We start from the raw sequence: 25,573 nt of genomic DNA, 5'->3' as shown, positions 1-25,573 counted from the left end.
AAAATCAATATTTACATCTAGATGTATTCTCTGTTGGTTTGGGTGTATGCTTTGACCAGGACTTTCTAACACTCAATCATTCCACTGTATTTCTGGCTCCTGTTGGGAGCTGAACCTTTGCCTCAGTCTCAAGTCTCAAGTCTTTTCCCCCAAAATTCTGACAAGCTTCACTCTCCTTGCAGTGAGCATATTTTTTTAATGTTCTATTATATACAAAACAAGTAACATGCATTGAAATGTAAAACAGTTCAATGAGTTTGAATACATACAATCTGGATTAAAGTGCAGTGAAATGTCTATAAATTAAACAGGTATATTTTCTGACACAAAAGAATATCTTTTGTGTCAGAATATGGTTTTCAATTTTTCAATAGATCAGAATTAATTTATTGAACGGAATGAGTTTTCCTTAATATCAATATCTAAGTACATCTGGATATTATAAATTAAATCCTTATGAACCACTCTCCACTTACGGTGGCGGTAATGCCTACTGGACGTTTTTTTTTTTTTCCGACCGCCAATAAAAAAAAATGAAGGAGAGTTTGCTTTAACCAGATTCAACCAGCAGGGGGCGGAGGCTGCACACTCTCGCGTCATCGTTGCTGTTATCGCGTGGTTTGCGCCGACATTTCGTGCAGAAACACCCTGCAGAGAGAAGAAAAGACTCCCGTGTATGACTAAAACATCAGTGTGTAAATTGACAAAATTCCTCGGTAAGAATCCACATTCGACAGGCCGCTTAATGACACTGTCCAAGCGGCTTGGAAAGCCCGCGTACTGCTCGGTTTTCAGCTCTAAAACATTCAATCACAGGTTTCACCAGCAGCGATGGCTGCTAATGGGAGGTTAGCCTCAATGGATGCTAATACAGATGAAACACGCTGGTTGGAATTAGTCGATAACGAGTTTTAGAAAATGTGTGCAGAGGATATGTGTCGAAGCTTTGCTTAGTTTGAACAGTATTGACTAAATATTTAACATGGTTTTGCTCGAAAGTTCGTATTTTTTGGTTGCTACTTACCGTTAGCTAGCTGTCCGAAATTCATTATTTTCTTCACGGTACAGTTCACAATGAGGTTAGTTGATTAAAGTTTGATTCTTTGTGTTTACAGCTGCATACAGAATACTGTAAACGCAAACAAATTATCAAAGTATTTTATGTCAAAGTATTTTCATTCAAGAATCCAGTTTGATAAAATAAAGGTAAACTAGAGCATTGTTAATAGCATGTCTTGACGTAATTAATTACAGACCAATTCTCTCAATTGGTGTTGGCAAAATTTTCAAAATAAATTAGCATAGGACTTATAAAATGAGACTGTGTGTGTAGTGTGTGTGTTTTAAAAACTTGAATTCTGGAGTAATGTATGTTCCTCCATTTCCATTGAATCCTGTGAAAACATGAGGGCCTAAATCGCAGCTTAATAGATACTGGTTTATTTCTCTCTATTTACATGATTTAACTGTTTGCCATTAATAGTTTTTTTCTAAAGCAGTGCAAATGCTCTGTGCAGTGCAGAAAATACAGTTTATTTTACATTAAAATAACACATTTGCCACACATGCATTTTGAGTATGATGATACTTTAGCTGAAAAAATGGCCTTTGTGGTTCTATTTTCTTTTTGCTTATTTGTGGTGTTTGGTAATTAATGTACTTGAAAGTACTTTGTTGGAGAACATAGTGCAGGTTCTGAATGGCTTTATATCTTGACCACTTGTATGCATGATTTCAGTTTTGCTTGTGAAGGGACTGAATTACTGAAGATTATTAAATATAACAATTCTTATGAATTCCTGTTAAGAATGTGGATTCCAGTGGAGCTTTGTAGAGTCAGAAATGATCAGTGACTGCAATAATAGCAAGAGGTTAAAAAAGGCATGTTGATTTGACCTCAGATTTTTTTGATGCTGTCTTATTGTTTTGTCAGAGACTTGGTCTCCATGTTGCATTGGCATGTCCCTCCTACTGGTTTAGTTACTTTAAAAAAACATGGGGAGTATTGTTTGTTTTGTTCCCTGATTCTGAATTTGCTGTTTAAAAATAAAAATCTGCATTTTTTTCCTTCTTTTTGCAGGAAGTGGTTTTCTGAATCTTTCCAGCTTCATTTTGCATCGCTATTCCTTGAGTATCCAGGGTTGGTTGGATGGTTTCTTCTCCTGGTTTCTACTGTACTTTGGTCTTATTTCTCCTCTTTATGCTGCCTGCTTAGGTACATTAACACCAATGTGCGAGGATCATTACAACTTCAATGAAGATTACTTTTCAAAGCACTGAAAGAATTGTCCTTCATCTCTGTTGTCTTTTGTGTAATCTGCAGTGTGGCGCTTGGTTCTCTGGGGTTGAGGATGTTGAGCATCATGTTGTGTAGTACACTGCAGGCATGAAGGCATTTTGTATTTCCAACAATTTTAGCTTTGCTTGAGTTACTGAGGGCAGTGGTCCCTCCATCTTGAATGGCAATACAGAGGATTTTACAAGTGGCAAGTTTGCTCCATCTTCTGTTGCTCTGCGTGTTTTATTGGTCTTAGCTGCCATATTGCTCTGCTCTTTTCCACTGTTTTTCCTGTTCATCAGCTGCTATCATTTGTTCTTTGCTGATAATCAGTTGTGAACGTTGCTGTGGTTTATATGATGCTTATGTTGCTCTGGTTGGCATGATGCTGATGCTGCTCTCAATAAATGTTCCTAAGATTTCTTTTTAAAAATTAACGATGATGCTTCTGTTGTCTAAAGAGTTTCTCCTGCTGTCATTAATGTTTGGTTGATATCATAATGTTTGCTGGTTAAGATGGTCATTCTGATGTTTTGTACAAAGAGGAGCTGAAGTGCTGTTTGCTGACTCGGATGTACGAAGATGCATATCTGTAAGATTTTGCTGAGTGCCTGATTGTGAGATAACTCCAGGGGATTTTTTGGTGTTGAGATCTGGTTTCATCAGAACTTGTCTAAGTCCTTTGGATTTCTGGGTTAACTTTGTTTGTTGCTGTGATTATTTCATCCTTTACAAGTGTTTTAGTTCTTTCAGGTTGGGAGTCTGGTGTCATTAGTTGATTCTCAAAGTTCAGTTTTGCTAAATCTTAGTATGTTTGTTCAGTTTAAACCTTTAGGCAATCGTACATTAATATGGCATTTTTCACATTTTGAGTCCGATTCAGAGTTAGCTGTTGACACTGATTAAATTATTAAATACATTTTGCAAGTTACTGAAACACACCTTTCACTTTTTCGCCCTTCATGTGATTTTGCTGTATGAACAATGTTTTGAACAGGAATGTTTGTTTCTCTGACCCTTTCACCAGGTTTCAGTGTCCTGCAGAAATCCTGTAACTCAGTGAAAGTTTACACACTGCTTAGTTGCATTGGTGAGTTTGAACTGCATGAGATTTATTTTTGCACCACATTTGACCAGCTTGAGCAAACAAAGCCGATTTCTCTGCATTCCAAGGTAAAAAAAAATACAACTTTCTCTTAAGAAGAGACAGTTGAGAGTTATTTTTTAAGCTGATGTAAGTAGTAGGGTTCAGAAACATCAAAGATGTGTAAAACTTTGATAAACCAATTTGTCTTAACTTGCTTTGCTTTCTTGTTTGAACTATAATTAACAGCAATAAAAACAGATTTTTAGTGCACTTTCCTTGAGTTCAGTTAGTCATTATTTATCAGAAGCAGAAGTAGCATCACACCATGTCTATAAGAGGAGTTAATTTTAAAAACGTACTATTTAAAAAAAAAGAAAAAGACAATAGTATGTAGTTGACCTTTTTAAGATGTCATTTGTATTTTATATTGGCAATCAGTTCTGCAGCTAGAATGACTAACTGTTAAGCTACGCCTTCCTGGTATCTGCTGAATTTGGCTCAAGACTGTCTTCCACCTTTTGCTAGTTCCAAGGTGGTTACAAATTGGTATTTTATGGCAAAGGGCTGTTTCTCGTACCCGAAAAGGTTAGGTACCAAATCAAACAGCAAAATAAAGAAATATTGAGCAAAATGCACAACAGGAGCTGTCTGTTGTAGCACTCTGACTGACCAGCCGATATGAATGCATACAGAGTACAGTTTTCTTTTAAATTTGCTTTTGTGCTTCTTCTGACTTAATTTTAGAACATCTCATAGATACTGTAAATGGTTAATGTGGAATCTTGCAGTAACAAGTCGCACACCAAGTGTGGTTTTCACAATGTTTGAGTGGATTAATATGGAGATTTCAGAGATTGGAAAAAGATTGGAGTTTTAAGTTTTGGATTGTTCAATGTTTGATTTTGGTCACCAGTTGATTCTTGGTACATCTCTAGTACAGATGTGTTCTCCTTTTCAGATGACTTGGTTCTCTATACACTGGTTTTGTAGCAGGCTTACAATCTGGAAGCAGCTATCTGTTCTGAACTTAAAGGTAGGACTGGGCAATTTGACCTCAAAAATGTTATATCAATATAATTGGGTTATATCTCAATATACAGCATTCATGGCCAGAATGCCTCTTCTCACCTAAAACAGACACACTTGGTTTTCCAGATGAGCTTGTAGAGGAACACGTGAGTGGTACCTTCAGGATCACATTCTCCCAATGGCTTATATGCAGGAGGGTAAATATTTAGAGCCATTTGTATAGCTCACTTGAAATGTTTTTGAGTTGTTGCCCAGCCCCACTCAAAGCTTTTTAAAGAAAGTCCAGAACCAGCCGTTGGCCAGAGTGTTGTTTTAATTTATTTTCACAACTGTCCGGTAGACTCGGTTCAATTGGAGTCCAAAATTGCAATACTTGTTACATTTTCATCTGGTGCAGTTCGATTTCACACTGCATTGTGTCAAACCAACCAAACCCTTTGAAAAACCTGTTCCCCCCTCGCCTGTAATGGTGCTGCACCAAGAATCACTGAAGGAAACTGCACAAAAACCTCTGAAGAAGATACTGAGCACAACTTTTCTTCATCAAATGTAAATAAAAATGTAGCAGTGTCAAATTTTAGTGGATGTAGGATTTATCTTTTGTCTTTGATTAAAGGTTCCGAACAATTTCTTCCACTACTCTAGATTTGTGCATTTATTTTAGTTGTATTTACTCAGAATGCCCTGCGCCACAGTCTGCTTCCTGGTTTTGGAGTGGTCTCCAGTCCGCTTGGCAATCGTATTTGAACTGTGCCAGTTCACGTCAACAAAACTGAGATCTACGTTTTTAGGCCAGTCATAGTTCACTCAGAATTCAAATGTGCATTCTCCTCCCCCAAAATGAACCAGACTTTCTAAGTAAATGTACTACAGTTTGATTAAAGCTGACCAAACTGGGCTTGTGTAAATGCATCCTAAATGGACTAAAATAAGACTTTTTAAAGTATTTTATGGAGCTCAATGGTTGCTTTACAATGTTGAAAATAAGTTTTTTTCAAAGGTGTCCAAGAAATTGATCCAACTTCAATTTAGCTTCAGTACTTGAGGTGTAAAAATTTGTTTTTTTTAGCATGTTCTTTGCTGAACATGCTAAGAACATGTTCTTAGCATGAGAAAATTAAATGAGAAAATCTTACTTTGAAAGTAAGTTTGTCATTCTTCGATGACCCATGAAGCTCTTGAGTAAAATAGTACTACATGTTTTTTTACCCATTGTCACCAAAAAGTAATCTGTTTACGCCTCTTATCAGTTTGAGTTATTTTATTTTTGTAAGGTAAGCATCAGGGTCATTTGACATCAGAATGTTCGTGTATGCTTTAAGGTTTTCTACAAGATGAACACATTTGCTCGATTAAACAGAAGGTACTTATTAACCAAACTGTCTTAAGATTTGTATTGTATGAAATGGCTTGTATACCTGTTTGCTTAAGATCAGTTGATCACGGGTATTTGGCCTTTTTGTCTAGTGATAAATGGCCCATGAACAATTCTAAACATGGCAATATTTTGAACTTTATTTTTAGCTTTTAAATTATTGATTTGATTCAGTTATTTGTTGGCATGAAACTACAGTATGAAATCAGAGCCTTCTGAATATTGGCTTTTTTGAGTTACTTTGTACATGCTCAGCTTCCATTTGTTTTAAAGAGCAAAAAAAAAAAATCTAATTTGATTGTTTTTCTGAATCAAGTTTACCAAACTTGCTAGAGGTTGGCCTTTTAGTTTTTGTTTTGCATTTTAGACATTTTTTTCAAAGTGATGCATTTGTTTTTATTATTCAAAACACCTCTGGTTTCCAATATCAGAGGGCAAAATAACTTTGCAAAGTTTGAAAAAAACAACAAAAAAACGGTTTCTACATGATCAAAAATTTGATGATACTTGCCTGCATAGTTTGAAGTCTGAAACATTTAGAAACTTCTCTGCTTCCCTCTGCTCTTCATCTGATGGTAGTGTTGCTTTCTCCCCAGGTTGTAGGGCTGTTGTTAAACAGTCAATATGGCTGTAGTCATCAGGCTGCAGGGTCTGCCCATAGTGGCTGGGACCATGGACATCAGACACTTCTTCTCCGGCCTAACCATTCCTGATGGGGGAGTTCACATCGTGGGTGGGGAACATGGTGAAGCCTTCATTGTGTTCGCCACAGATGAGGATGCTCGACTAGGAATGATGCGTACAGGCGGGTCCATCAAAGGCTCTAAAGTATCACTGTTACTTAGTAGCAAGACAGAAATGCAGAACATGATTGAACTTAGCCGCCGTAGATTTGAAGCTGGAGCAGGGCCAGTAGAGATGACAGCACCCACAGCTGGAAATGCAAACCGTCAAGCACCGACAGCCTCCATACCCACGGTGCAAAGTGGGGCAGGAGGGAGATCTAGTAGCCATGGGAATCAGGGTTTTACAAACACCCCAGCTTCAGTGACTGCTGTAAGCTCATCACAAGACCAACCAACTAACAAAGCAGCAGCAACCATGGCCAATGTGGTACCAAGCTTCCCCAATAACTATAGTTCAACTCCCACAATTTCCACAGCTCTATCATCACTCAATGCCGGTCCTCCACCCATCTCTGTTCTTGCCAACATGCCCTCCATGCCCCCAATGCCCACACTACCCACAATTTCAGTTCCTCCTCCAGTGTCCACCCTTCCGCCCGTTCCTTCTGTTGCACCTTTGTCCCAAGGTCCCCCAGTGCCACCTATAGCCCACCTTCCTCATATGCCCTCTCTACCTCCCTTCAACCCCTCCTTACCTCCTCCAGCAGGACTGGGCTCAGGTCTGCCTCTTGGAACCCCTAATCCCATGTTGTTCAACCCTCTTTCTCCATTGGCTTCTCTTGGCCTTCAAGCTCATATGAAAGCTGCAGCAGTTGTTGCCACTGGAGCAGGGGGGTCAAACCCTGATGAATTATATGTTCTCCTCCAAAATCTCCCATTTTCCTGCTCGGAGATGGAAGTCAGGGACTTCTTTCGAGGTCTTGGAGTAGATGGGGTTCGCCTACAGAGGGATGGGCAGGGTCGACCAAATGGAAGGGCAATTGTCAAATTCTTCATGCCCCAGGATAGTTTTGAAGCTTTGAAGCGAGGTGGTGGCATGATGGGCCAGAGATTCATTGAGATCAGTCCGGGCTCTGAGCATCAGTGGGCCAGCCTCAGTGACAGCAGGATGAGCCATATGTCTCATAATATTAGTAAATTACATAATGAGGCCCAGGATCATCAGAACCGCCGCATCAATGTTGGTCCTGGAGGCAGAGACCAACGAGAGAGGTCACGATCTCCTCACAGGCAGGAGTTTTGTGTCTATCTGAAAGGTCTGCCTTATGAGGCCAACAAGAGACAAATTAAGGAATTTTTCAATAATTTGGCCATCGTAGAAGATAGTGTCTTTATTTCTTATGGCCCAAATGGGCGGGCTACTGGGGAGGGCTTCCTTGAATTTAAGTCAGAACAGGACTACAAGACTGGGCTTGGAGCTCACATGCAATACATGGGCTCCCGCTTTATCCAGGTCCATCCAATCAGCCGAAAAGGAATGCTAGAAAAGATTGATGCTATCCGTAAACGTGAAGCAGGACAAGGTGATGGCAAGAACCCAGATGGCATGAAAACTCCAAGGAATTGTGTCCACATTAGCAACATTCCCTACAACATTTCCAAGAAGGATGTCCGTGCCTTTTTTGATGGTATAGGCATATATGAGGAAGCGCTGAAAGTCCTGACAGATAGTAATGGCAATGGTTTGGGGCAAGCCATCCTGCAGCTGAGAACTGAGGAGGATGCTCGCAAAACTGAAAGGCTACACCGCCAAAAACTCAATGGCCGCGATGCCTTCGTCCATCTGGTGACCTTTGAACAAATGAAGGAGATTGAGAGAAATCCTCCACCTCAAAACAAGCGAGGTCAACGCAACCAAAGCCATCAGAACCAAAACCAGCATCAGCAGGCACCACCTAATCCCCAGCAGCCCCAGATTAATCCTTTTGCAGCCATGAGTGGTGATGAATTTACCTTTCTTAGAAACACCATGGGCAACCTCAACAGTAACCCATTTGTTACGCCATTCTCTGCCCCAGGTAACGGGCTTGCAGGTCCTCCCCCCATGCCTCCTTTGGCAGCAGGGTTAGGGGAAGTAAATCTAGGTGTTGCTCCTCCTCTGGTTCCAGGAATACCTGGCGCTCCTATCTTGGAGCCACCTGGCTTTCGCCCTGGAGCTACCGGAGGAGCTCCTTTTGGCCAGGATGGGCTGCGAGGCTTAGTACCTTTTGATAATGCCAATAGAAAGGGAGCTGGAGGAGGACAGAACCGGGGTGGAGGGCCTACCACCACCACCAATAACCAGGGGCTTCCAAGTGGTGGAGCAACAGGTGGACAGCAAGTGTTTACTCCTGGGAACGAAGCCCTCCGGAACCCTTCGGCCCCTGGAGGATCCAACAATCCCAACAATCAGCGTAGTGCTGCTGGTCCAACAATCGTAAAGCTTCAGAACATGCCATTCACTGTAACTGTGGATGAGATTATGGACTTCTTCTATGGTTACCAGGTGGTACCAGGCTCAGTCTGCTTACAGTTCAATGATAAAGGCATGCCAAATGGCGAAGCAATGGTGGCTTTCCAGAGCCATGATGAGGCCACTGCTGCAGTAATGGAACTTAATGACAGACCTATTGGAGCACGTAAAGTTAAAATAAACCTGATTTAAATATTAATAATAAATGACTGTACATAAGATTTTACATTCATCTGGATCAACAACTCTGGCTAAACCACAACCATGACTAATTCTGAAGTAAGCCAGATGTCAAGAACCTTGTTGTTGAGACCTTCAGTTCAGTGACTGTCATTACCAAAACTCCTCCTTTGTGTAGATACCCACAGGTAAGCCCTGCCATTTGCAGGCTGTCCATAAAGGACTGTAATCCCTCATATTTTTTTGGTTATTTTTCTGCATCTGCTCCACTGACTTTGCCTCTATAGACCCACAATGGTTGCGAATATGATGGTTATAATGATGTTGGCATTATTTTGGTCCTTCCATATTATTTTCACTGAGAGTGTAGCTTTTTTTTCTAGTCATGTTGTCTATAGTCATCTGTCTTTCTTTGCTATGATAACCTTATTGTAAAGTGTCAAACATTGTTGCTGTATGTGCTTAATGCTCTGCTGTTGTGGTTTGAAATATACATGCTCTGTTGCTTGGTAAGATGAACAACCACAGTATGATGCTGTGATAAAATGTTTGTGTTTTTGATATGGTAAAAATTTACATGCATTGTCGCTGCATTCAAATCTTTACATCCTATGTTGCTTTGATGAATTCTGCCGCTGCGTTGAACTCATAATCCATGTTTAAATTTTGAAATTATGAGAAGCTTTTCTTGAGGCGATCAAATGTCTGTGACCTGTTGCAATGGTGATTATGCTTGCATCCCCTATTGTTTATTAAAATCATGCTGATTAAAACTGATGCGTTAGTCAGTGTTGCCACATAGAGGATATGGGATGGCAAGACAGTGGAGTCATGTTTTTCTTTTTTAACAGAGCTGCTAATTTCTTTTTCTCTGTCACATTTTATGATAATGCATTTTTTCAATTATACTTCACTGAATACCCCAAAACCCCATTTTGCAGACAAATGTTTTGTAGGTGTTTGGACTGTAGAGTGCTGAGATGAAGTCCGTAGTGTTTTTAGTTTCTTAGCATTATATTGCTTGTAAGTTCTATCATGATTCTGATGTTTCCACCTTAAAGCTCGTATTTGTTTCTGATATTGCTGTGAACAAATTTGTATGATCGTATTACCATACCTGATGTGGAGTCTCCTTTGCTTTGGCTAATAAAGGGACATTCCTCACCTGCCGTGATCTCTTCCAACTGTCTGCTCTTCACTTTTTGATTATGGGAACTTGAATTAGCTTATATTTGTCTGTCTTGAAATACTTAACGCAATTTAATATTTTTACCATTTGAAGTCTTTGTTTTTATAGTTTAGCATTGTGTTCCTCCATTCAAAATACTTGCACCACCTACCTTGGATGTAAACTTTTATTCAGTAAGCTTATCCAACAGATGCTTCTTGTCCTTTGGCTTTACTTTTCACTTGTTGCATTAAATACTTTACCGCATTATAATTGACATCTGAAAGTTAAATCGCACAGTTTATCTGTGCAATTGAAGGAGTACTATAATAAACCTTACAGTTGTTGGACACTTAATTAGGTACACTTGTTTGCAATTGGACCAAATAAGGTCATGGTTTCAGCATTGTCTTTGTTTTTTTTTTTCTTTGGCTGGACATCCATAGCACAAATCTGTTCACCACATTCCAACAGGTGGTGTATTGCTTCAAAATCTGTTGACAATGGGGGCCATTGGTATAGAGCAGAGGTGTATAACATAACCTTGTGGGTCATATCCTGCATGCCTTAAATGTGTTCCTGCTCCAGCACAGCTCAAATGCTTGAACTGCCTTTTAAGTATGTCCTCAGTTTCTGCAGAGGCCTGGTAATGGACCTACGTTTCATACAGGTATGTTGAATCAGGCAGAGATCTAAAATATGCAAGAAATCACCCCTAAAGGACTAAATAAATATCACTATCATATAGGGCTGAAACAATTAATTGGGTTTATCATGATTAATTAATTATTGCTATAATTGTCAATTTAGTAATGGATTAAGATACAGGCTCTAAAACCTTCCATTTGCTGAAAGAACAGTACCTTAACAGTAAGCGAAAGTACAAAAATATGTACATCTAAGATTAAACACCTTTGTCTTTAAATATTTTACCCATAACTTCTGAAATGGCATAGTTTTACCATTTTGTAAAGCAAGCAAACAAAAAAAAAAATAGCCCAACATTGTAATGATGTAGAGCAGAAAGGGCTGAGTGTTTCAAATGTTAGAAGTTTTAGATACAGTTGCATACCTTCCTACAAATGATCAAGTGTATGCAAATTGATTTATATATTATTGCACATTGGGCAAAAAGATTATTTTCTTATGTAAAAGAGAAATTTAATGATTTATTTTCATTTTTCTTATGCACTTTTAATAGTGCATTAAATAAACATAAGCGAAATGAACATTCCACAGAATGACATTTTTTATCCAGTTAATCTACAAATATAAAAATAGCCAATAAAATAACTTATTACTGGTTGTTAGCTGCACTTAGACTGGTTTTTTCTGCGTTTGTGTTAGTTGTGATGTTCTACTTACTGTTAATTGAGATTACACCAAACCAAATTAAAATATTTTATAGCACAGAAAAGTGGGTTTAAATTAATGTAAAGCATGCTTAACACCAGCAGTATGTAACGTTTACAAAACATGCTTACTTTAATACTGTCAAAATGTGACTGTATGGTGTGAGACATGATCTGTGAAAAAATGGAGCTCCTCCCAGTGTTACTATATTACCAGCACTGTCAGTCATACCTATGTATGCGCTGCTAAATGTGCTAATGCTGTTCTAGGAAAATTGTTTAACTGCCGTGATCAGTGGCCTTGCTAACTAACTCGGGCATTTGTGGCAAACTCCATTGTGGTGAACCAGCTGTTGTGTAATAGAAAGGGAAAGGCTGTGAGCAGCATGTACATCAGGATGATTGACAGTGCTAAGACCTTCCTCTTGACTCTGATTGGTTGTTTCTGACAACCAATCAGAAACAACCAGAGAGTATTTGTGCAGATGGCAGCAGGACCACAAGGGGAAGGCAGAGGAGCATTTTTTTTGGGGGGAACGCATTATTTGTGTTATACTGTCATGACAATGTTAATATTTTGCAATTATGTAAACACTTTTTATGAAAGTTACATACTGCAGTTGTAAAAGCTGTGTGAATCCACTAATGCCAGTAGAGGGCATTATTGGAAATAGTTTGGTCTGGAGAGGACTTGAGAAGTGGTGCACCTCTAAACGGATACAAGAGCCATGTCCAGCTGAATATAATCGTGTGCATGGATTATTTTTTATTTGTCTAATAAAAGTGAAATGTGGGGGTACAGATGATGCTGTGCTGCTGGTGTGGAAAGGGCAGAGTTTGTGTATTATAGTAAATCCAGCTGGTGGACATTCAGGATATGACTAAGCGGTGAGTGAGCTTTATTTATTTATTTTTTAATGGGACCAGCGAGCTATTGATCATGCAACTATTAAGATTTAACAGAAGGCATATCTTACAGGTGAGTGATGGATACATGAATTATTAAACAGCATTAGACTCTTCAGTTGTCATCGTAAAATTCACAAACAACAAAGTTGAACTTGATGTTGTAAGTGGTAGCCCTGCTAATGTGATAAACAAGTAAATAGTGAATTTGACTAGATGGAGCTTAAAAAGGGTGATCTGTAGATGGCACCCTGGATGTGTTAAAAGTGGAACATGGATTTTAATAGTTGTTGACAAAATAAGATCTGCTTACAGCTGTATTTAAATAAATGGTAGTCTCTTAAGGTAGCCAGGTGGTCAAAATAGAAGCTAAATTAATAAGTTAAAATTAACAATTACCATGCAAATATCTAATATATTTAACATAGTCTTGACACTAAATACTCAACCACTGGTTGCAACAACCGGGAGTTTAACTATACTTTAGAAAGATAGCTATTAAGTTTAATGCTACATATTTTAATACCCTGAAAGAATCACAAAGTTGGTTATCAGAGGAAAATTATTTTATTTTTCAATTGGACTGATAATAAACACAATATATAAATGTAATTAGATTAAAAGTAATTTTCTGCATCGTATTAAAAGTGTAGAGTTTCAGTTATTAGAAATAATTGATGATAAACGGATGTATGTGGCTGTTTTTAAATTGTGCTTCTTAGATCAAATTTTCTTATTTTGACAACTTATCAGTGCTACGCTCTTTAATACTTGTCATTTTGAACTTAAACTACAATGCCTTGCAAAGATATTAATAATTAACACATTTATTCTACATGTATTTCTGGGGGGGATTTTATACAATAGATCTGCACCAAGTAGTGCATAATTGTGAAGTCAAAGGCAATGAATAAATTGTATTTAGGTCTGAGCATTTTTAACATGTGGGTATGGTTTGATCTGAAGCATTTTTGTTGATTTGTATATTTAAGGTGGTTGTCCTGCTGGAAGGTGAGCTCTTATCCTATTTCCAAGTTTTTGCAGTCTGAAACGGGTTTTCTCACAGGAGTGTCCCATATTTAGCATCATGCACCTTGCCCTCAACTCTGACCAGCTTCCCTATACCTGTTGAGGAAAATCGCCCCCATGGCATTATGCTACAACAAGAAGATATTCTAACGTGGGTGTGGTGTGTTCAGGTAGATGGAGATTAGTTTTTCTTCACGCATAGCTTTTTGCAAACAAATAAAAAATTAATCAAAAATGTAATTATGGAGTCAATTGAACACATTGTTCCATGTGTTTGTGGTGTCAGTTGAATGTTAGGTTCAAATTTACTTTCTCCACTTTTCCACAAAGGGTAGATTTGTGAATTGCACAACTAATAGCTGCCCTGGGCACATATAGTGGAGTCACTGCAGTTTCTTCAGAGATACCATGGGCCTCTTGGCTGCTTCTCTGAATAATAATCTCTATTAGTTGACAGCCACAAGGTTTGGATTTGTGCCTTGGAATTCATTTTTAGGTGATTGAACAGTGCTTGGTGAGATTTTGAAAACTTGGGATATTGTTACAAAACCTATCTGCTTAAAAAAAAACACTAATAACTTTTCCCCTGACTTTTGTGCCATGTTACTTGGTCTTCATGATACTGTTTGTAGATTAATGTTCAATAAAGTCCTACATCTTTTTCCTGCCACTTTCCTATTACGCTCAACTTCATGGCATAACTAATGCATCAAACGCATTAAATCTTGTGGTTGTAATGTGACACAATGTGGGCAATGAAAATATCAAATGCACCCCTCAATTTAATATCCACAAATATATTTTTGTGATAAATTAATGGTTTTCTGTACAGAAAACATTAGCCTGTTGTTAGGTATGGTGCAATAATAAGTAAATGGGTGTGAGCTGGGTTTTGCTACACAGTCAGGGGTTATGAAAGTATGGAACTGACTTTGAATCTGTTTATATGACTGGATTGTTTGTCTGGATTGATTTGTCACACAACAAACAAACTGGGTTTGTACCTTAAGACAATAAATAAATGAGCTGGACTGAATTAATTGAATAATTAGGAAAATGCTTGTGTTTGATATATTTTGTAGACTATCTGTTGTAACTTGTAAAGATGGTTTCCAGTAGATGTTATTTAAAAATGAATAGTGAGTCACTATGGCTAAATGTTAACATGCAACTGAAGACAGCACCAACTAGGAAGTAGTGTTTACAGGAAGTGACATCTAGATTGTGGTATTCATAGTGGGTAAATGGCACGCGTAGCTGTTTCTTAAGCAAAGATTTGTACTTTTATCTATAAATTAGATAACCTCTTAATTATATAAAGATAAATGTCACCGTTTGTCAAAATCATTATATTGAGGTGCAATTGTGATGATGGCCTGTTGGATGTAAATGTTTTGAGATTCTCTTGTTTAATCAGGCAGATGATGTTACAAGTCTTTTGTGTGTCTCTTGTTGCTGATGTGTTGTCCAAAGTGATTTTAAAACATGGAAAGAATGATTTAACCCTTTGAATGAGCTTGGTTGGTGCTATAGTAAGACACATTTTCATCAACATGTGCTTTTATTGTTGTGTATTATCAGCCAATGGACTAAATATCTTTTTTGTTTAAAAGTATATATTTTTAAAATACTTGTGTAAAATGAAATGTAAAATGACTTTTTATGCTGGAAGGGAAAATTTGCAAAAATTTACTTGTGGAGTAACTTGATCATGTTGAAAATATTTCACTATGAGCTTGGCCTTACATTAGGACTACTGTAGCGAGTGAATGTTTAATAATTCAGATAATTAATTGCATTCAAGGGGTGTGTGAATATGTATTCAGGAAAGGTAGTGCATAAGAAAGGTGCATTAGAAAAACTCAAGAGTAAAAATGTTATGTTGCAGATCATTGATCATTTCAACATACTTTTTTTATTTGTATTTTTTTAAAGATATCCTAAATGTTTTGTCTGTATCCTGTTACGGACAGTTTTCTAATTAGGTGGTATGGGATTTTATGGTTAACTTGTAAAGTGTGTCGCCACTTTTATTGTGAAAGACTGTCATCGTCTTCTCTGGCATTCTAAACTGACTGACAGTTTGTCCAATCAGAGCACCGCTTTGTATCAGACTGACCAATCAGAGAGACTCCTTTTTTAATATAGCCCTAGCTAAACTTGCTGGAAGTTTGGAGCTGAGCTAGCTGCCTTCTAAGTCTTTTATTTGCCGCAAAATAAAAGAAAAAAAAAATAGCTGTAGCCTGCAAATATTTAAGTGACTGCTCTAGTAGAGAGGTTGGTTTAGTGGTATTAAGGCAGCTGCAGAAGAAAACGGCAAAGAAACGTATCTGTTTCGGCGCTGTGGGAGTGGTTCTCTCATCCGACTTGGTGTTTGTTCCTGTGGTTTGGAAGAAGAAAAGAGCGCTCTGAAAAAAGGTGATTACTTTTAGATTTACTTCACTTCGTGTTTCTATTTCTGAATGAGCGTGTAGCTATAGTTCTTGCTTATTCAACTGGCGATGTATTTTTTTTATTATATATGATTAATTATTCTTTAGCATGCCGCGCTTTCTTGTTCACTAAAAGAGTGTGGAAGAGGATATAGTGTAACAAATATTCATGCATAGCAGATAGTAGAAATTGTATTTGTTTAGTTAGATGACACAGAGTCCGTCTATAGTTGTACAGCTGCTGCTGGAGAAAACTGTGCAGTGACTCATCAGAGAAGATCGTCGTAAAACCGGTTTAGCAGGCCTTGTAGATAAAATCAAGTTGTTTAATTGCTATATGAAGTTTAAAGAATAGTACGATATATTTTTTGAGTCTTTATAGTCGGACTACACAGAAGCTGCATATCTGGGTTGATTTGCGTGTCTTTGCCTTCTTGGACGGCTTTTCCTCATCATGGTGAAGATATCAGATTATAAAACGCAAAGCTTGAGGTTTAAGTGAATTTTTTTTCTATGCATGGCAAGTTTATTTGTATAACACCAGTAATCCATGATGTAATTCTAAGCGTGTTGCAGGAAAATAAAATAACAAGTAAAGAAATGTACAATGAAGACAAAGAGAGCGTAAGACGCATTATACGTATATTAGGACAAGTGAGGTGTATATTTGACCAGCAATTTTGAAATACAATTTGGCACACATCTATGTAGTGCTTTTTAGAGTATCAACACAATTTAAAATGTAAATATATATCTTTATAATGAGAAATATACATCTGAATGATATGATTTGATCCTTTTGCTGGCGTTAGTACTTTTAGCACCAGTAAAAAGACTTGGGATGAGCTGCAGCTGCTTGATTTATCGTTTTTTCCCCCTCACGTAGGCACCAATTCAATGATCTAACCCTCTGAGATAAAAAAAAAAAAAACGTGTAGTTTTTTCTTTATCCTGATGTGACAGGAAGCCCTTTATTAGAGTGTTGTTTACATAGAAAGCTTATTTAGCAATACTTTATGTTGATATTGACACTCTTATTTGACGACTTTGGTCATAGCAGGAATGTAAATATCTGTGCCATCAGTATGTAAGGGAGATTATGATTCAGTATAATTTGAATGAGGGGGATCAAATAGATGTTGAATGAAATTTTCCGGAAAATGAATCCTCGAGAAACCCCATAGTTTTACACATGAGCTGAAATGACATTTCAGGCTCTCCTTCTGTAGTAAATTACAGTGTTTCTTTCACTATTGTTAAAGTTGCACTTCACTTTTGTAACCTTGGCTGTAATAACTTATTTCATTGTATTAAGTGTTTGGTTTTTTTTTTGGTTTTGATTTGCGCAAATGTATACTCGAGCTGTTGCAGAGGAGCACTATCATTAATTTAAAGCCATATTGCTGATTTATGTGACCTTGTTCAAATTTTTTTCCTAAGTAACCAATTTCTCTGCCACATCACATTTTGTATTTGTCGTTTGAATCATTATTACACTACGTTGAATGTAATGGCCTCTAAACATTTAATGTTTGGAAAAAATGATGTTCAGGACTTTTTATAAAAAAAAACAATTTATTGACTGCAAATTAAACCGGAGATGTTTTATTTTCTGGGCTAACCAAAACACCCCTATTTACTCTTTTTCAGATGGCAGACTGTATCTCTAAGATTGAGCTGACGGTTTCCTGCGAGAACCTACTGGATAAAGATGTTGGCTCAAAATCAGACCCTCTTTGTGTACTGCTGCAGAAAACGGGAGACAAATGGACAGAGGTAATAGCTCTTTGCTTGTTACAGTTTGTTTTTTCCCAGATTGAATTCATATTTGAGGTAAACCCACTGCACCCATCTCTTCCTGTTGCTTTGTCAGCTGTGTCGCACCGAACGTCTGAAAAACACCTCAAGTCCATCCTTTAGTCAGCGCCTGAGGGTAGATTATCACTTCGAGACGGTTCAGAATCTGAAGTTTGGGGTCTACGACATTGATAACTCCACTTCTAATCTTGCCGATGATGATTACCTTGGAGGGGCAGAGCTGACGCTGGGACAGGTAACCACCGTACAAGGCCAGGTTTAAAACTTATCAGAAGATAAGTTATTTTACTTTTATTATTTCTGTTTTAGTGGTAAAAGATCTGTAAATGTTGAAGTTTCAAGCATGACCTTGCATCTTTGCTTATGCCAACATTCAGTTATTAGTTTGTGAGAATCAAGCCACCCTTTTCAGGCAACTTTTTTGCTTCATAAAAGCTTTAGATTGAATATCGATGAGTGATGTCAGCAATGAAAGAATTGCTTTTTATGACTGGTTTTCTTTATCTAACAGCCTGATGCTGAATTTTTATTTCACAGAGTAGAGAATATCAGGAATACTGTATACTTCTTGGCAATAAAAATCTAACTTGTGTTTGTGTGTGTTCAGATAGTTTCCAGCAAAACTATAACCAGACCTCTTCAGCTGAAGAAAGACAAGCCAGCTGGGAAAGGAAGCATCACAGTAAGTAGCCTGCATTTTATTGAGCAAAGCATCTCATTGTACAGTTTGTCCTTAAGGAATCGGTGATGGTGAAGCATTATTAACGTCACTGTCTGTAGATCACTGCAGAGGAAATCAAAGACAATAGAGCCATTGTGTTGGAGTTGGAAGCTAAAAAGCTTGACAAGAAGGTAACGGCTAAAACTCTACTAAGATTGCTGAAAGGTTCATTTTCTTTAAATCAGAGCAGGAACAACATGGGTTTTATTGCTTTGCTGTGATAAATGAACAAACTTGTTGCCTCCATACACATTTAATTTTGTCGTCTTTGTTCTTCAAAAACACTTGCTGAGAAAACTGTTTTTTCTCCAGGATACATTTGGGAAGTCTGATCCATTCTTGGAGATTTTTAAACAAGGAGAAAATGGGAAATGGCAGCTGGTTCACAGAACAGAGGTAAAGATTCACGTTTCTGCAACTTTCAGGAACATGAAAGTTGCATATAATGGGTGGATTCCTCTCCATTCACCCATTAATGGTCTTCTATGGTAAAAATGATGTGATGTGTGTTTTTGTGTGCAGGTGGTGAAGAACAACCTGAATCCCAGCTGGAAGAAGTTCTCCGTTCCACTGCAGACCTTCTGCTCCTCCGACATGGAAAAACCTTTGAAGGTTTCACCAATCATGATTTAAGTTCCCCCATAACAACCAATCAAATCTTCATTGATTACATTAAATCCTTTCCCTCCTCTGCAGGTGGATTGTTCAGACCATGACAGTGATGGGTCACATGACCTGATTGGTTCTTTCACAACAAAAGCCTCGGAGTTGATGAAAGCTGCTGGTGGCTCACCAGTGAGTTCAGTAAAACTTGTAAGTTTATTTGTTTCTGTTTGCCCGTGGTCATTGTCCACTTTGCAATCGTTTAGGTGGAATTCGACTGCATCCACCCAGAGAAACAGAAGAAGAAGAAAAGCTACAAGAATTCTGGGGTTGTGTCAGTGAAGAGCTGTAAGGTACGGACTTCAGGAGCTCAGGATTGTTTTTATTAGGTTCTATAAGAATACTTGTGATTGTATAAGCATTGAAATCTTAACTGTGTTTGTTTCTTAGAATTAGATTTTAAGTTTTCAATCATCTGACTTTTGGTTTCATGTGTTCCCCTACAGTTGGTGACTGACTACTCATTCCTGGACTTTGTGATGGGTGGCTGCCAGATCAACTTCACTGTATGTCCACATACACTAATGCACAGACTAAATTTAATATTTGATTTTGACCAGTTTTGATTACATCACCTCTGAATAACTGACTTCTTGGGATTTCATTTTTTATTTAAATAAATCCATGTTTGTCAACACATTAGGTCGGCATCGACTTCACCGGCTCAAACGGTGATCCTCGCTCGCCCAACTCTCTCCACTACATGAGTCCGGATGGGCTGAACCAGTACCTGTCTGCTCTGTGGTCTGTGGGGCAGGTGGTCCAGGACTACGACACGTCAGTACACAACGAACCACAAACTACACCCATGCAGAGTCGGAACCTGAAACAAACTAATCTCAGCAAATTAAAAAATCATTAAGTTTATGTCTCCATTGATTTATCTAAAAGAAACCCGAGGTGTTGAGTGCAAATATTAAATAGCCCGTGGACGTACTTTCAGTAGGGTGTTAAAATCCTTTTTATTTTATAATTATTATAACTTTCCGAGAAATGGAAACTGTTTCTAGGATTGAATTAGACAGACAGCATAATTCATAAAAAATAACCAAAATGCAATGACGAAATTAACTTTTGATATTCTGATTTATCTCCATCCATCCACAGGAACACTACTTAACACCAAAGTTTCACACACATCCTTCTAAAACTCTAAGCAGTATGCACAATGTCCTAGATTATGTAATTTGCTATACTTTACCTTTTACTGCCTCATTTCTTTTGCTTTGGAACCTTTCTAATGTCATTGTTAGAACAGCTGCTTTATACTTCAGGATTTATTCGCATTTCCAGACCTCTGTAAGAAAGCATAATTATTAAACCACATTCAGGTCTTTTGCATGCAGCTCTCAGTTTACCTGGGTGATAATCTAAAACTGTCACCTAGACTAAGCTTTAAATCTACACCTGCATTCTGAACTCATTGTTCTACAGCTTCTTCATAGTCTTCTATATTCAATATTGTTTTTGTGTAAAATTTCTGTTTGGATATACTATTTCCCCTTTCTAATCTTGTTCGTTGCAGATTTTCATTTACAACCAGTTCGACTTCCCCATACTGCATACAGGTCCTTCTCAAAAAATTTACATATTGTGATAAAGTTCATTCGTTGAGAGATGCAAGACCCAACACTCTGGATGAGCTTAAGGCCGCCATCGAAGCATCCTGGGCTCCATAACACCTCAGCAGAGCCACAGGCTGATTGCCTCCATGTCATGCCGCATTGAAGGCTGCAAAAATAATTCCTGACCAAGTATTGAGTGCATAACTGAAAATAATTATTTGAAGGTTGACTTTTTTGGTATTAAAACACATTTCTTTTATCGGTCGGATGAAATATGCTAATTTTTTGAGACAAGGATTTTGGGTTTTCATGAGCTGTATGCCAAAATCATCAGTATTAAAAAAATAAAAGACCTGAAATATTTCAGTTGGTGAGCAATGAATCTAAAATATGACAGTTTAATTTTTATCATTACATTATGGACAATAATGAACTTTATCACAATATGCTAATTTTTTGAGAAGGACCTGTATTTGCTACCATTGTTATAATTTCTGCTTGTTCAAAAAAAAAAAATTCCAGTTAGAACAGTTTGAAATTATTGAGGGCGGTTGTAATTTTTACATTTTTATTTCTTTCGACATATGTTCTGTTGCAGTGATAAACTCTTCCCAGCATTCGGGTTTGGTGCCAAACTGCCTCCAGACTTTCAGGTCAGCTTTTATAACCAACCTGATGTCTAGAATCTAAAGTTCAGCCTCATGCATGACAAACCTGCATGAACTGCAATCAGCAATAGGAACAATTGTGGCAGCATAAACAAGCTAATATTAGCAGTTTTTTCATGAATGATTTACTTTTATTTTATTGTTGTGCAATCACTGAACTGTTTTGTTGTTGGTTTCACAGGCGGCCAATCATGAGTTCGCCCTCAACTTCAACCCCAGCAACCCATACTGTCAAGGTAAAGTAACACAGATGCAACATAATGCCAGGGGGATATCACGGAGGGCTGCTGAACACTTATCCTAAATATAATACTAAGATAGGGTTGGCAGGAACGAAGCCATTTCAAATCACAGGTTATTTTCTACGCTTTGTTGGTCTGCATTGTTTGATTAGTTAATCCTCTGCTCTGCCTCTGTGTCTCCCAGGCATTCAGGGGATTGTGGATGCTTACAGAGGGGTTTTGCCTCAAATTAAACTGTCCGGACCCACAAACTTCTCTCCCATCATCAACCACGTTGCTTCCATTGCCTCCGGTGTCGCTCAGGCTCCCACCGCCTCTGTGAGGAGCCGCAAACATCTTAAATACACAAAAATCTAATCTAACGAGCACAAACCTGTAGTCTGATCTTGTTTTGTGTCTGCAGCAATACTTCGTTCTCCTCATCCTCACTGATGGCGAAATCACCGACTTGGATCAGACCAGGGATGCTATAGTTCGGGCTTCCCGGCTGCCCTTGTCGATTATTATTGTGGGGGTGGGGCCGGCTGATTTTAAGGCCATGGAGCTTCTGGATGGAGACGATGGCGTCCTTAGGTCCACTGTTGGTGAGGCCGTATCCAGAGACATCGTCCAGTTTGTCCCATTCAGAAATTTCAAAGATGTAAGTCTCTTAGTAAATAATAGATGCACATTTTTCACTTTTTCCATATATGAAACAAAAACAGTGAAACTTCTTTATTTTTTTTAATTCTCAGTCCCATTAAGTGGAAATGACAAACATCACTTTATATAAGAGTGCATTGTAGCTGTGGTTCTCAAGCTGTGGTACACATACCAGTGGTGGTACTTGGGTTTCCTTTAGTAGTACTGAGAAGATAGTTAATCAGTTTTTGAAATGTAAATATAAATAGATTAGCACTGATGTTGAACAGAGTTGTTTGCGCATGTCGGTCTTTGCATCATCAGAAATTTATCAAAAGAAAGATCAAGTGGAGAACATTTTGCAAATTAAAATTTCTGAGTAAAAGCAATGCACATTTTTAAACAATTTCCTGAACTAAATCATAAATGTCCAGTTGGTGACAAGAAACTAAAAAAGTAAATAAACCGTCTTGTGTTAATACTGCTTTTTTCTCAATATGGTGGAAAGTTTTAGCATCTATGGAGATAATCCAGGTTTTTGAGAATTATAGCATTTTGTGAAGTTTAGGTGGCTGCTTCCTCACAAAATACTCAGTTTAACATGCCTTGACATTAACAATCTTTACACCGACTAAAGTTAGGAAAAATAACTATTTTCTGGAAAATATATGTTGAAATTAATATCCTATTGAGTGTTTTCAAGGAGACTTATTTACTAGCCTTCCTTAGTTTTTCTTTCATGGATGTTTACAAATCTATTTTAATTTGACATGTTTTTTAAGGAAAGCTTTAATGTTTCATTAATATTGAATGGAACTTGTACACAATTAGAAATTGTTGCACAAATGGTTGCATCAAGTCCAAAACCCTACAGTCGTTGTTAATAAGCATCATATTTGTTTTTTCTTCTTGTTTGTGCAATTTATTCCCTTCATGACGTCAAAGTACTGCGCAAACACCATTTTAGATCTGAAAGACTTATGTTATGCTTTAATAACTTTTACGATTCAAACTAGGGAGAAATGTTTTTTTCTTTTTAATTCTCTCATTGAATTGTGTGCCAGAAAAAGATGGATCATGCACTGGAATAACTTTTTTCGATTAAAAAACAAAAAAAAACAGACTTGCTATATACATTGACATCTGTCTTTCTTTGCCCAGGCTCCTGTGACGGCGCTGGCCCAGGCTGTTCTCGCTGAGGTCCCCAACCAGCTTGTGTCTTACTTCAAAATGAGAGGCCTCGAACCGCAGAAACAACAAGCTGCTCCCAAATCCTAAATGTCACCTGCATTCCCCAAACCTACACATCAAACTCCAGCCTCATCTCATTCCACGTCACAATTGTTGCTATTATTGCTATATGCTATGCACAATCAACAGGTCATTGATAATTAGCATGAAGTGTCAACCAATTTCGTAGCAGTACTTAATCTACAAGCCTGTTAAAATAATTCTGGATGAATTGACCCTTTAAAATAGTTGCATAACTGCATACTTTACATATTTCTCTCTCTCTAGCACCTAAATGATATTAAGATAGATTAGGACTTTGCTTCTTTGTAACTAACTATGCATGTTTTGTGTCAAGTGAGAAACACTGAGCCACACAGGAAAACACGCCCTCTATCCAACTTTATCACTCTAGTGGACATTTGTGGAACTACAGGAGCTGGTATCTTACCACTCTCAGTGTTTTCATTCCCAGTTATTACCAGAACTTTTGCACTCCAACCAGCTGTGATTTTGTGGTCTCTGATTAGCTTTATTGATTAGGTGCCAACACTTTGCACTTTGCCTTTGCCTAAAATGCTTTAAAACTAGAATAGAATGAAAGATGCTACCAGCTTTGCACCTGAAGCCTTACTCAAAACATTCTTGTTGCCTTATTTTTGCAATGCAGCCGTGCCTGTAGGATGCTTCTCAGCCATTATAGCCTGAGTTCAGCAACATAGCTAACATTAGCTTGTTGATGATGCCATGTTTATTCCTATTGCTGCATATTTTACTTTGTTGGTTACCAGATCATACATTGTTAAAAGTCTACTATATTTGTGCAGCTGCAATCCTTTGTTGTTGCCTCCATCATGATGGTCATCTCAGTGCATTTTTTGCTTTAAATGGGACCACAGCAATATGGTCAGAGTTATTCCATGCTGAAAATGCAGTGTAAAAATCATCCATACCATCATAATGGAACCAGAACAGAAAAATTTTAATTTTGCCATTTATTGCCATTAAATACATTTATTATCTGTAAAGGACACTGCTGCCAACATTTCCAACAGTAATCACTTATCTAGTACTTTTGCCTTTATTTCCAGTGATGGTCACTTAAAATCACATTTAACCACTTAAAAAAAGAAAAAAAACTTTCTTTACATTTTGGGATAAAAAAAAAATCATGTATTTTTTGTCTTTTGTTTTCTATAGTTTATTTCTGAATTTGTGCAGAGGAGAGTCAATCATGTTTGGGAACAGCTTAAATAAACGCCCGCATTCGCACAAAATGTGTTTGCTGAAAGTCTTTGGGATGGTGCTGAAAGTGCTAAAAATAGCTTGTTACGCACACTGACAGTTTTTGTCTCCTCTCTGAGCAAACCTGCTACATCACATCATTCTCAGTTATCATCTTTACGCACTGTGCCTTTTTAGTTTATAAAACTTGTTTATTCAGGAGAAAATAGGAAGATATGTGCAATCCTCTTAAACAATCTTCATCTAAAGCATATTTTATATCAGCATCATGAAACAAACCTTCTGTTTACTTTTAATGGAAGCTATTTTTATGCATTCATTACCTATACCTATTGAATAGACTGGACTGCAAATCCAGATTTTTCTGTTTCCATGCCAAATTGCAGTTTAAAATTTAGTTTAGCTTCTTTCAGGTTTTAAACCCTGTTTGGATTAAGTCTTGATGAATTGGTCTTGAAATAGTTTTCTTTAAAATACATTTTAAAGTAAACTCTAAATCTGATAAATCATGCAAACCATTTTTCTCTTGCCTTTTCATTGTAATCTTGCCAACATGTCATGTGATATGATGCTGGTTCCTCATCAAGTAAAGTCATTCCTGATCCATCATTTACAGCCTGCAATTATTTGTTTTTAACATCTGAACAAATGCTCCAGTATCTATCATGATAACATGTCTCTTCCAATGCTGCATGTTTGAATCAATAAATAAAGCAACTTTGGTAAACAAAGATTTCTTCATGTGTGCATTATTTGACTAACGTGAATTATTCTGGTTCCATTTGTCATGAAATTCCATCTTCAGATACTTACAGAAATTCAGTGG

General features: G+C 37.6%; 1 protein-coding gene across 6 annotated transcripts; it reads left to right on the top strand.

Annotated features, from left to right (window-relative positions):
* The first annotated feature begins 558 nt into the window (after nucleotides 1-558).
* cpne1 (copine I) lies at nucleotides 559-25,478 on the top strand. 6 transcript variants are annotated; one of them, XM_017304896.2, is made up of 17 exons: nucleotides 567-716; nucleotides 3,306-3,368; nucleotides 17,625-17,750; nucleotides 17,848-18,027; nucleotides 18,400-18,474; nucleotides 18,573-18,644; nucleotides 18,826-18,909; nucleotides 19,036-19,125; nucleotides 19,210-19,308; nucleotides 19,383-19,469; nucleotides 19,623-19,682; nucleotides 19,820-19,953; nucleotides 21,340-21,394; nucleotides 21,591-21,645; nucleotides 21,836-21,969; nucleotides 22,055-22,291; nucleotides 23,434-25,478. In XM_017304896.2, the coding sequence occupies exons 3-17, from the start codon at nucleotides 17,625-17,627 to the stop codon at nucleotides 23,548-23,550; spliced, it is 1,605 nt and encodes a 534-aa protein (XP_017160385.2). In that variant the 5' UTR covers nucleotides 567-716; nucleotides 3,306-3,368; the 3' UTR covers nucleotides 23,551-25,478. The 6 variants fall into 6 exon arrangements, with proteins under 6 accessions (XP_008407377.2, XP_008407375.1, XP_081463059.1 ...); XM_008409155.3 differs by lacking the exon at nucleotides 3,306-3,368 and having other exon boundaries at nucleotides 559-716; XM_081606934.1 differs by lacking the exons at nucleotides 567-716; nucleotides 3,306-3,368 and adding an exon at nucleotides 15,683-15,960.
* Nucleotides 25,479-25,573: the final 95 nt, after the last annotated feature.

Source organism: Poecilia reticulata, chromosome 5 (assembly GCF_904066995.2).
Source record: "Poecilia reticulata chromosome 5, P_reticulata-male-v2, whole genome shotgun sequence".
Taxonomy (NCBI): domain Eukaryota; kingdom Metazoa; phylum Chordata; class Actinopteri; order Cyprinodontiformes; family Poeciliidae; genus Poecilia; species Poecilia reticulata.
This window is presented reverse-complemented; position numbering and strand designations above follow the sequence as displayed.

Coding starts and splice junctions, on each gene's coding strand:
- cpne1 (XM_008409153.3), top strand. CDS start 6,394: ATGGCTGTAGTCATCAGGCTGCAGGGTCTGCCCATAGTGGCTGGGACC.